This window comes from Nansenia antarctica, assembly GCF_963989245.1.
Source record: "Nansenia antarctica genome assembly, chromosome: 9".
Taxonomy (NCBI): Eukaryota; Metazoa; Chordata; class Actinopteri; order Argentiniformes; family Microstomatidae; genus Nansenia; species Nansenia antarctica.
Genome location: NC_137679.1, coordinates 46,257,710 through 46,270,209, shown reverse-complemented (window position 1 = coordinate 46,270,209; position 12,500 = coordinate 46,257,710). Strand labels below are relative to the sequence as shown.

At 49.2% G+C, this 12,500-nt stretch overlaps 1 protein-coding gene across 1 annotated transcript in view; it reads left to right on the top strand.

Moving 5' to 3' along the window:
- The window catches only part of pdxkb (pyridoxal (pyridoxine, vitamin B6) kinase b), a 28,014-nt gene that overhangs the window by 12,153 nt on the left and 3,361 nt on the right, over positions 1-12,500 (top strand). Inside the window, 2 exon segments of the mRNA XM_080539244.1 lie at positions 3,014-3,048; positions 3,647-3,732. Coding sequence (XP_080395370.1) covers positions 3,014-3,048; positions 3,647-3,732 — 121 coding nt within the window.

Here is a 12,500-nt window from a genome sequence, read left to right as displayed (position 1 = left end):
TACAAGTACAATAAGCATTCTTTAGGTGGTGGTAGATTCTCTATTCAGACATTATAGCCGCTATATGTGGGACTGTCGGTCCGATATTGTATTTTTTTTTTTTAAAAATAAGAAAGTTTACGGAAGTACATGTCTCAAGTATTATCTCGGCGGTTAGTCGAGTGAAAGAAAAACAACATACAGATGATAATTCACACAATATAATACCACGACAGCGTACAGCACTAAACAATAACATTTACCGTATTTTCCGGACTATAAGTCGCGGTTTTTTTCATACTTTGGCTGGTCCTGCGACTTATAGTCAGGTGCGACTTATATATCAATAATTCATAATCTCTGACTGACATGAACTGACATACGGTAATCTCTGACTGACATGAACCAAGGAGTAACTTCCGCTAGCGCCTCATACACGATAGAATAGCCATTATACTTGACAATGTGGACATTAAACACGACAATGTGGACATTAAACATGATGTTATGGACCTTATACACAATGTTATGGACGTTAGAAACGATATTAAAGTCATTTATTCCTTCCAGAGGCTGTTTAACGTTGCAATGTTGTACCCGCGAGTAGCATTTGATACTTCCGGTAGCGCTTCATACGCGATAGAATAGCCATTATACTCGACAATGTGGACATTAAACACGACAATGTGGACATTAAACATGATGTTATGGACCTTATACACAATGTTATGGACGTTAGAAACGATATTAAAGTCATTTATTCCTTCCAGAGGCTGTTTAACGTTGCAATGTTGTACCCGCGAGTAGCATTGTGCAACTTCCGGTAGCGCTTCATACGCGATAGAATAGCCATTATACTCGACAATGTGGACATTAAACACGACAATGTGGACATTAAACATTATGTTATGGACCTTATACACAATGTTATGGACGTTAGAAACGATATTAAAGTCATTTATTACCTTTCAGAGACTGTTCAATGTTACATTGTTTGTAGACTGCAAGTCATCCCCACTACTTCCGTTTTCACAAAGCTATCTTTGTCATGGCCTCATACACGATAAATAGTCGTTACACTCGACAATGTGGACATTAAGCACTATATTACGAACAGTATACACGCTATTATGAACGTTACACACGATGTTAAAGTCATTTATTACCTTTTAGAGGCTGTTCAAAGTTTCATTTTTCTCTCGCGACGCCATGTTGATAACCTCCGCTAGCAACGCGCTAGCTAGCGGACTTTACACTCGATAATACAAGTATTCCTTAACCTTTCAGAAAAAGTTTTAACGTGAATTATGTCCTTCCTGGGCTTACAAATCCTATTATGAACGTTGTACAATATATTAAAGTCATTTATTACTTTTTAGAGGCTGTTCAATGTTGCATTGTTTGTAGCATCCTGACTACTTTCGTTTTCACAAAGCTATCTTTGTCATGGCCTCATACACGATAAATAGTCGTTACACTCGACAATGTGGACATTAAGCACTATATTATCAGCGTTATACACGATATTATGAACGTTATACACGATGTTAAAGTCATTTATTACCTTTTAGAGGCTGTTCAAAGTTTCATTTTTCCTCCGCGACGCCATGTTGTTAGCCCCGCGCTAGCTAGCGGACTTTACACTCGATAATACAAGTATTCCTTAACCTTTCAGAAGAAGTTTCAACGTGAATTATGTCCTTCCTGGGCTTACAAATCCTCTCATGTCTCTTCACAGTGCCAGACTAGAGTCAAGCTCAACAGGGTCTTCTTTCCCCGCTGATTCCGCCAAGCCCGTTCCCTTGAACCATGCGACTTATAGTCCAGTGCGACTTATATGTGGTTTTTTCCTCTTCATGACCCATTTTTGGCCTGCTGCGACTTATACTCGGGTGCGACTTATAGTCCGGAAAATACGGTATTTGGGCAGCATCATTCTCAAACTCAGGCAGAAGGGCAGGGTCCGGCCAGGTTCACAGTCACAGACTGTCAGTACATAATTTAGCATGGTTAGGCTATATATAGCTGTTTCTTTTTGTATTCTACTATTCTATTCTACTTCTGCTGTCTGCGTCTCCCTGGGTATTCCTAGACCAGATGGCAAACAGTAAAGAAATGCCACAATATACCAGGACTTAAGAAACGAGATGTCCAACAAAGGATTTGACTAACCCTGGCCTATTTTGCGCAATAAGTAGACTCTGATGCAGCGGAGACAGGGTTGCCAGATGGGCTGTTTTTTGGTGGATTTACAAGTTTATAGATTGGTTAGGTTGGAAATTCTCAATCCCATCTGGCAACCCTTAGCGGAGACACACTTTGTTAAAAGAAATAAAGCTTGTACTTTTCTACTTATAATACATTCTACTGATGTAGTCTACCATTTGGTTTTAGTTATAGGCTATTGCTCTCACTTGTTTGTACCTTTTGCTGAGTCAAGCATTTAGAATGTAGAGTGCATATTGCGAAATTTCCCAACGTCAATAACGCATCGGACTCTAAAAAAAAGCACATTTTTTTTAACCTCCGTTGCAAAAGGGCCCCCGCCGCCACCTTGCGGTACACCACTGGTGAGAGTGTGTGTGTGTGTGAGAGTGAGTGAGTGTGTGTTTGTGTGTGGGTGTGTGTGTGTGGGAGAGTGTGTGAGTGAGAGACTGTGTGTGTGAGTGTGTGTGTGTGTGTGTGTGTGTGTGTGAGAGAGAGTGAGTGAGTGTGTGTGTGTGTGTGTGTGTGAGTGTGTGTGAGAGAGTGAGTGTGTGTGTGTGTGTGTGTGTGTGTGTGTGTGTGTGTGTGTGAGTGAGAGACTGTGTGTGTGTGTGTGTGTGTGAGAGTGTGTGTGTGTGTGAGAGAGTGAGTGAGTGAGCGTGCGTGTGTGTGAGTGAGTGTGAGAGAGTGAATGAGTGAGTGTGTGTGTGGGTGTGTGTGAGTGAGTGAGTGAGTGAGTGAGTGAGTGTGTGTGTGTGTGTGTGTGTGAGTGAGTGACTGTGTGTGTGTGTGTGTGTGTGTAATGACTGGTGTGTTCTTGTCGTTGCAGTGTGTGACCCTGTGCTGGGGGACCACGGCTCCATGGTGAGTTCTGTGTTTCCATGACGATTCTGCCTGTCTGTCTGCCTTCCTGCCTGTCTGTCTGCCTGCCTGTCTGTCTATCTGCCTGTCTGCCTGTCTGTCTGTCTGTCTGTCTCTCTGACTGACTGTCTGCCTGTCTGTCTCTCTCTCTGTCTGCCTGTCTGCCTGTCTGTCTGTCTGTTTGTCTGTCTGCCTGCCTGCCTGTCTGTCTGTCTGCCTGTCTGCCTGTCTGCCTGCCTGCCTGTCTGCCTGCCTGTCTGCCTGCCTGTCTGCCTGCCTGTCTGCCTGTCTGCCTGTCTTTCTGCCTGTCTGCCTGTCTGCCTGTCTGTCTGTCTCTCTGTCTCTCTGTCTGTCTGACTGTCTGCCTGTCTGCCTGCCTGCCTGTCTGTCTGCCTGCCTGTCTGCCTGCCTGTCTGTCTCTCTCTCTCTGTCATTTCAGGTAGAATTAACCTGCTCTGTTTGCAGAGAGAATTATGCAGAATAATTGAATTCTGAAGACTGTGTGTGTGTGTGTGTGTGTGTGTGTGTGTGTGTGTGTGTGTATGGTGTGTATGGTGTGTGTGTGTGTGTGTATGGTGTGTATGGTGTGTGTGTACTACAGTACGTCCCTCAGAACCTGCACCCCGTCTATAAGAACAAGGTGGTTCCCGTCTCTGACATCATCACGCCCAACCAGTTTGAAGCTGAGTGAGTCACCTGACCCTCTCCTCCAATCACATCACCCACTGACCCTCTCCTCCAATCACATCACCCCCTGACCCTCTCCTCCAATCACATCACCCCCTGACCCTCTCCTCCAATCACATCACCCCCTGACCCTCTCCTCCAATCACATCACCCCCTGACCCTCTCCTCCAATCACATCACACCTGACCCTCTCCTCCAATCACATCACACCTGACCCTCTCCTCCAATCACATCACACCTGACCCTCTCCTCCAATCACATCACCCCCTGACCCTCTCCTCCAATCACATCACACCTGACCCTCTCCTCCAATCACATCACACCTGACCCTCTCCTCCAATCACATCACACCTGACCCTCTCCTCCAATCACATCACACCTGACCCTCTCCTCCAATCACATCACACCTGACCCTCTCCTCCAATCACATCACACCTGACCCTCTCCTCCAATCACATCACACCTGACCCTCTCCTCCAATCACATCACACCTGACCCTCTCCTCCAATCACATCACACCTGACCCTCTCCTCCAATCACATCACCCCCTGACCCTCTCCTCCAATCACATCACCCACTGACCCTCTCCTCCAATCACATCACACCTGACCCTCTCCTCCAATCACATCACACCTGACCCTCTCCTCCAATCACATCACACCTGACCCTCTCCTCCAATCACATCACACCTGACCCTCTCCTCCAATCACATCACCCCCTGACCCTCTCCTCCAATCACATCACACCTGACCCTCTCCTCCAATCACATCACCCCCTGACCCTCTCCTCCAATCACATCACACCTGACCCTCTCCTCCAATCACATCACACCTGACCCTCTCCTCCAATCACATCACACCTGACCCTCTCCTCCAATCACATCACACCTGACCCTCTCCTCCAATCACATCACACCTGACCCTCTCCTCCAATCACATCACACCTGACCCTCTCCTCCAATCACATCACACCTGACCCTCTCCTCCAATCACATCACCCCCTGACCCTCTCCTCCAATCACATCACACCTGACCCTCTCCTCCAATCACATCACACCTGACCCTCTCCTCCAATCACATCACACCTGACCCTCTCCTCCAATCACATCACCCCCTGACCCTCTCCTCCAATCACATCACCCCCTGACCCTCTCCTCCAATCACATCACACCTGACCCTCTCCTCCAATCACATCACACCTGACCCTCTCCTCCAATCACATCACACCTGACCCTCTCCTCCAATCACATCACACCTGACCCTCTCCTCCAATCACATCACCCCCTGACCCTCTCCTCCAATCACATCACCCACTGACCCTCTCCTCCAATCACATCACACCTGACCCTCTCCTCCAATCACATCACACCTGACCCTCTCCTCCAATCACATCACACCTGACCCTCTCCTCCAATCACATCACACCTGACCCTCTCCTCCAATCACATCACCCCCTGACCCTCTCCTCCAATCACATCACACCTGACCCTCTCCTCCAATCACATCACCCCCTGACCCTCTCCTCCAATCACATCACACCTGACCCTCTCCTCCAATCACATCACACCTGACCCTCTCCTCCAATCACATCACACCTGACCCTCTCCTCCAATCACATCACACCTGACCCTCTCCTCCAATCACATCACACCTGACCCTCTCCTCCAATCACATCACACCTGACCCTCTCCTCCAATCACATCACACCTGACCCTCTCCTCCAATCACATCACCCCCTGACCCTCTCCTCCAATCACATCACACCTGACCCTCTCCTCCAATCACATCACACCTGACCCTCTCCTCCAATCACATCACACCTGACCCTCTCCTCCAATCACATCACCCCCTGACCCTCTCCTCCAATCACATCACCCCCTGACCCTCTCCTCCAATCACATCACACCTGACCCTCTCCTCCAATCACATCACACCTGACCCTCTCCTCCAATCACATCACACCTGACCCTCTCCTCCAATCACATCACACCTGACCCTCTCCTCCAATCACATCACACCTGACCCTCTCCTCCAATCACATCACACCTGACCCTCTCCTCCAATCACATCACACCTGACCCTCTCCTCCAATCACATCACACCTGACCCTCTCCTCCAATCACATCACACCTGACCCTCTCCTCCAATCACATCACACCTGACCCTCTCCTCCAATCACATCACACCTGACCCTCTCCTCCAATCACATCACCCCCTGACCCTCTCCTCCAATCACATCACACCTGACCCTCTCCTCCAATCACATCACACCTGACCCTCTCCTCCAATCACATCACCCCCTGACCCTCTCCTCCAATCACATCACCCCCTGACCCTCTCCTCCAATCACATCACACCTGACCCTCTCCTCCAATCACATCACACCTGACCCTCTCCTCCAATCACATCACCCCTGACCCTCTCCTCCAATCACATCACACCTGACCCTCTCCTCCAATCACATCACACCTGACCCTCTCCTCCAATCACATCACACCTGACCCTCTCCTCCAATCACATCACACCTGACCCTCTCCTCCAATCACATCACACCTGACCCTCTCCTCCAATCACATCACACCTGACCCTCTCCTCCAATCACATCACACCTGACCCTCTCCTCCAATCACATCACACCTGACCCTCTCCTCCAATCACATCACACCTGACCCTCTCCTCCAATCACATCACCCCCTGACCCTCTCCTCCAATCACATCACCCCCTGACCCTCTCCTCCAATCACATCACACCTGACCCTCTCCTCCAATCACATCACACCTGACCCTCTCCTCCAATCACATCACACCTGACCCTCTCCTCCAATCACATCACACCTGACCCTCTCCTCCAATCACATCACCCCTGACCCTCTCCTCCAATCACATCACACCTGACCCTCTCCTCCAATCACATCACACCTGACCCTCTCCTCCAATCACATCACACCTGACCCTCTCCTCCAATCACATCACACCTGACCCTCTCCTCCAATCACATCACCCCCTGACCCTCTCCTCCAATCACATCACACCTGACCCTCTCCTCCAATCACATCACACCTGACCCTCTCCTCCAATCACATCACCCCCTGACCCTCTCCTCCAATCACATCACACCTGACCCTCTCCTCCAATCACATCACACCTGACCCTCTCCTCCAATCACATCACACCTGACCCTCTCCTCCAATCACATCACACCTGACCCTCTCCTCCAATCACATCACACCTGACCCTCTCCTCCAATCACATCACACCTGACCCTCTCCTCCAATCACATCACACCTGACCCTCTCCTCCAATCACATCACACCTGACCCTCTCCTCCAATCACATCACACCTGACCCTCTCCTCCAATCACATCACACCTGACCCTCTCCTCCAATCACATCACACCTGACCCTCTCCTCCAATCACATCACACCTGACCCTCTCCTCCAATCACATCACACCTGACCCTCTCCTCCAATCACATCACCCCCTGACCCTCTCCTCCAATCACATCACACCTGACCCTCTCCTCCAATCACATCACACCTGACCCTCTCCTCCAATCACATCACACCTGACCCTCTCCTCCAATCACATCACACCTGACCCTCTCCTCCAATCACATCACACCTGACCCTCTCCTCCAATCACATCACACCTGACCCTCTCCTCCAATCACATCACACCTGACCCTCTCCTCCAATCACATCACACCTGACCCTCTCCTCCAATCACATCACCCCTGACCCTCTCCTCCAATCACATCACACCTGACCCTCTCCTCCAATCACATCACACCTGACCCTCTCCTCCAATCACATCACCCCCTGACCCTCTCCTCCAATCACATCACACCTGACCCTCTCCTCCAATCACATCACACCTGACCCTCTCCTCCAATCACATCACACCTGACCCTCTCCTCCAATCACATCACCCCCTGACCCTCTCCTCCAATCACATCACACCTGACCCTCTCCTCCAATCACATCACACCTGACCCTCTCCTCCAATCACATCACACCTGACCCTCTCCTCCAATCACATCACACCTGACCCTCTCCTCCAATCACATCACACCTGACCCTCTCCTCCAATCACATCACACCTGACCCTCTCCTCCAATCACATCACACCTGACCCTCTCCTCCAATCACATCACACCTGACCCTCTCCTCCAATCACATCACACCTGACCCTCTCCTCCAATCACATCACACCTGACCCTCTCCTCCAATCACATCACACCTGACCCTCTCCTCCAATCACATCACACCTGACCCTCTCCTCCAATCACATCACACCTGACCCTCTCCTCCAATCACATCACCCCCTGACCCTCTCCTCCAATCACATCACACCTGACCCTCTCCTCCAATCACATCACACCTGACCCTCTCCTCCAATCACATCACACCTGACCCTCTCCTCCAATCACATCACACCTGACCCTCTCCTCCAATCACATCACACCTGACCCTCTCCTCCAATCACATCACACCTGACCCTCTCCTCCAATCACATCACACCTGACCCTCTCCTCCAATCACATCACCCCCTGACCCTCTCCTCCAATCACATCACACCTGACCCTCTCCTCCAATCACATCACACCTGACCCTCTCCTCCAATCACATCACACCTGACCCTCTCCTCCAATCACATCACCCCCTGACCCTCTCCTCCAATCACATCACACCTGACCCTCTCCTCCAATCACATCACACCTGACCCTCTCCTCCAATCACATCACACCTGACCCTCTCCTCCAATCACATCACACCTGACCCTCTCCTCCAATCACATCACACCTGACCCTCTCCTCCAATCACATCACACCTGACCCTCTCCTCCAATCACATCACCCCCTGACCCTCTCCTCCAATCACATCACCCCCTGACCCTCTCCTCCAATCACATCACACCTGACCCTCTCCTCCAATCACATCACACCTGACCCTCTCCTCCAATCACATCACACCTGACCCTCTCCTCCAATCACATCACACCTGACCCTCTCCTCCAATCACATCACACCTGACCCTCTCCTCCAATCACATCACACCTGACCCTCTCCTCCAATCACATCACACCTGACCCTCTCCTCCAATCACATCACACCTGACCCTCTCCTCCAATCACATCACACCTGACCCTCTCCTCCAATCACATCACCCCCTGTCCCTCTCCTCCAATCACATCACCCCCTGACCCTCTCCTCCAATCACATCACACCTGACCCTCTCCTCCAATCACATCACACCTGACCCTCTCCTCCAATCACATCACACCTGACCCTCTCCTCCAATCACATCACACCTGACCCTCTCCTCCAATCACATCACACCTGACCCTCTCCTCCAATCACATCACACCTGACCCTCTCCTCCAATCACATCACACCTGACCCTCTCCTCCAATCACATCACACCTGACCCTCTCCTCCAATCACATCACACCTGACCCTCTCCTCCAATCACATCACACCTGACCCTCTCCTCCAATCACATCACACCTGACCCTCTCCTCCAATCACATCACACCTGACCCTCTCCTCCAATCACATCACACCTGACCCTTTCCTCCAATCACATCACACCTGACCCTCTCCTCCAATCACATCACCCCCTGACCCTCTCCTCCAATCACATCACCCCCTGACCCTCTCCTCCAATCACATCACACCTGACCCTCTCCTCCAATCACATCACACCTGACCCTCTCCTCCAATCACATCACACCTGACCCTCTCCTCCAATCACATCACACCTGACCCTCTCCTCCAATCACATCACACCTGACCCTCTCCTCCAATCTGACCCGTGGTCAGTGCAGGGTGTTATGGGTAGTCAGTGCAGGGTGTTATGGGTAGTCAGTGCAGGGTGTTATGGGTAGTCAGTGCAGGGTGTTATGGGTAGTCAGTGCAGGGTGTTATGGGTAGTCAGTGCAGGGTGTTATGGGTAGTCAGTGCAGGGTGTTATGGGTAGTCAGTGCAGGGTGTTATGGGTGGTCAGTGCAGGGTGTTATGGGTAGTCAGTGCAGGGTGTTATGGGTAGTCAGTGCAGGGTGTTATGGGTAGTCAGTGCAGGGTGTTATGGGTAGTCAGTGCAGGGTGTTATGGGTAGTCAGTGCAGGGTGTTATGGGTAGTCAGTGCAGGGTGTTATGGGTAGTCAGTGCAGGGTGTTATGGGTAGTCAGTGCAGGGTGTTATGGGTGGTCAGTGCAGGGTGTTATGGGTAGTCAGTGCAGGGTGTTATGGGTAGTCAGTGCAGGGTGTTATGGGTAGTCAGTGCAGGGTGTTATGGGTGGTCAGTGCAGGGTGTTATGGGTAGTCAGTGCAGGGTGTTATGGGTAGTCAGTGCAGGGTGTTATGGGTAGGGTTGGGTACCGTTTGGGTTTTATTCGATACCGGTGCCAAATCGATACTTTAAAAACGGTACCGGTACCGAAACGGTACTTAAATCGGTACTTTTTTTCCACGATTTTTCACATCAGTGGCGGGGTGGTCACTGACGCGATTTTTCCGTGTGCACGCCATTCATTCATTAATGCCGAGCGGCGATGTTTTATATAGAAGGTGATCAAATACCAACATATCCTGACGCTACAGCTGCAGCAGAACATGGGGAACCCGCATACAGCACTGAATGTGACTGACAGATACGCCCAAGACACACACACACACACACACACACACACACACACACACACAAAGATAATCAGCTCATTGAATATGAAGTACACACAGAACCGGGAACGCGCATACAGCACTGAACAACATTCGTAGAATATAAACTTGTGACTGACAGTCACATACACACACACACACACACACTGAAAGATTATCAGATCATCAATACGAAGTAGGCCTACATGAGTACACGCACAAAACGGGCTAACGTTACTCACTAACTGTTTACACAAGTAAAATCACAGTGTGACAGTCAGATGGAGCATTCAGTAAACAACCAACAGCAAGGTAATGCATATTATCAGCTGAGAAAACCAACTTTTACCTTTGATGACACCGACATAAGCCCTGTTTACCCGTACCTCCGCCGTTCTGTTCGTGATGATTTTAGATTTTTTTTGCCCCGCGCATATTGCGTCTCGTATTGTCCAAATGTGCCTAGCTGCATTCCTGAAATCCAAATGTCCCGCAAAATTCAGACCAATCACAAAACTGTTTTGCAAGCGCGTCGCCTCGCGTGTGTTGAGAGCGATTCAGTCTCGATTGCATGCACTGTGTGGAACTATAACGGGCGATGTCACGTGCGGTTGACGTCCGTTTCGGACACCAGGGGGCGAGAGAGGAACCGAAACGAGGCACCGAGATCTCCGTTGCAATTCGGTTCGGTAGGTACCGAATGTAAAGTAACCGGTACCGGTTTTCGGTACCCAACCCTAGTTATGGGTGGTCAGTGCAGGGTGTTACAGTATGGCTGTGTTCGGAATAGCGTACTAGCATACTGCATACTAGCATACTCAATGAGTATATACTGCATACTGCATACTAAATTCACAAATTCACGGCTTAGTATCCGAAAACCAGCCGACTATTATGCATACTGCCTCCCAGAATGCCTCCCAGAATGCATTTCGCCGGGAGCAGCGAATTTAAACCTCCATTTTAAACCTCCATTAGCTAAAATATGTAATTTTGGCTTTACAAGTGTTAACATGTCATTTTATGAAGTTTTAATATGTTTTCAGGCGAGAAAGTAACCACATATATTCCCAAAATGTGTCCAGTTTACCAAAATAACCCGTTTATATATCTGATCTGACGATTTTTTGCGTCTTCTGATCGCTAGCTGCGTTCGTAAATTCACCCAGGAAATATGATCAGCACTCATGGAATGCCTCTTGTCCAATCAAATTACCTGGTCCCTTTATGACGTTGCACCCAGTGTGCGCTCCGGCGCTCTCAGAGCGATTTTACGAACGCACCCTACGTTTACCTTCACACACTCGACAGAAATATCGTAACATAATTACAACACGTTGTAAAATGATTTGGGGGCCAATATCTTAAGTATATCTCAAGTAACTAGCTTACTATATTGTTGTCTTAACAGTTGGTAAAATAACATGATTAAAATACATATATATGAGCAATAACATATCGTGGGCTGCAGCAAGCACAATAACAACCCAACCTGTCCGTCTGAAGCTACAATACTGGGATCATTCGTGATTGGGCTACAAGCAGTCAAATACTAGGTGAACATGTGTGTAAGACACAAATAAACGTGGATTTCATGCATTTCAAGTGGCATATTTGTAATCATGACGATGTAGTCATGTCTAAGAATGCATTTCACCATGTTAATTCCCAGTATAGTGAAAATACCACCGCTCATCCGTGATCAGACTTAGCTGGGGTGCTGCAGCTGAAGAGTATCAAATAGAGTGCAAGAAAGCAGCATCTGCACACTCAAATATGTGCAAAAAACGATGTTTATTGCAAGCTTTCGGTCCCCAGGCTATCGGACGATGTAAACAACAGCTGTATGACGGGTTTGTATGACGCAGTTTGACGAGGCTGAAAGCGCACAGGGTTGCCAGATGGGATTGACAATTTACAGCCTAAACTTTCTATAACCTCAAAATCAAGTAGCCCATTCGGCAGTAACCCGCCCCATCTGGCAACCCTGGACGCAACTCTGCAACTCTGGACGCGAAATGCATTTTGGGGATTAGGAGACGAGATAGTGTCCATCAAAACCGACTTCAAATTTCCCGGAAATAACTGCTCGCCTACTAAATTTCTCGCA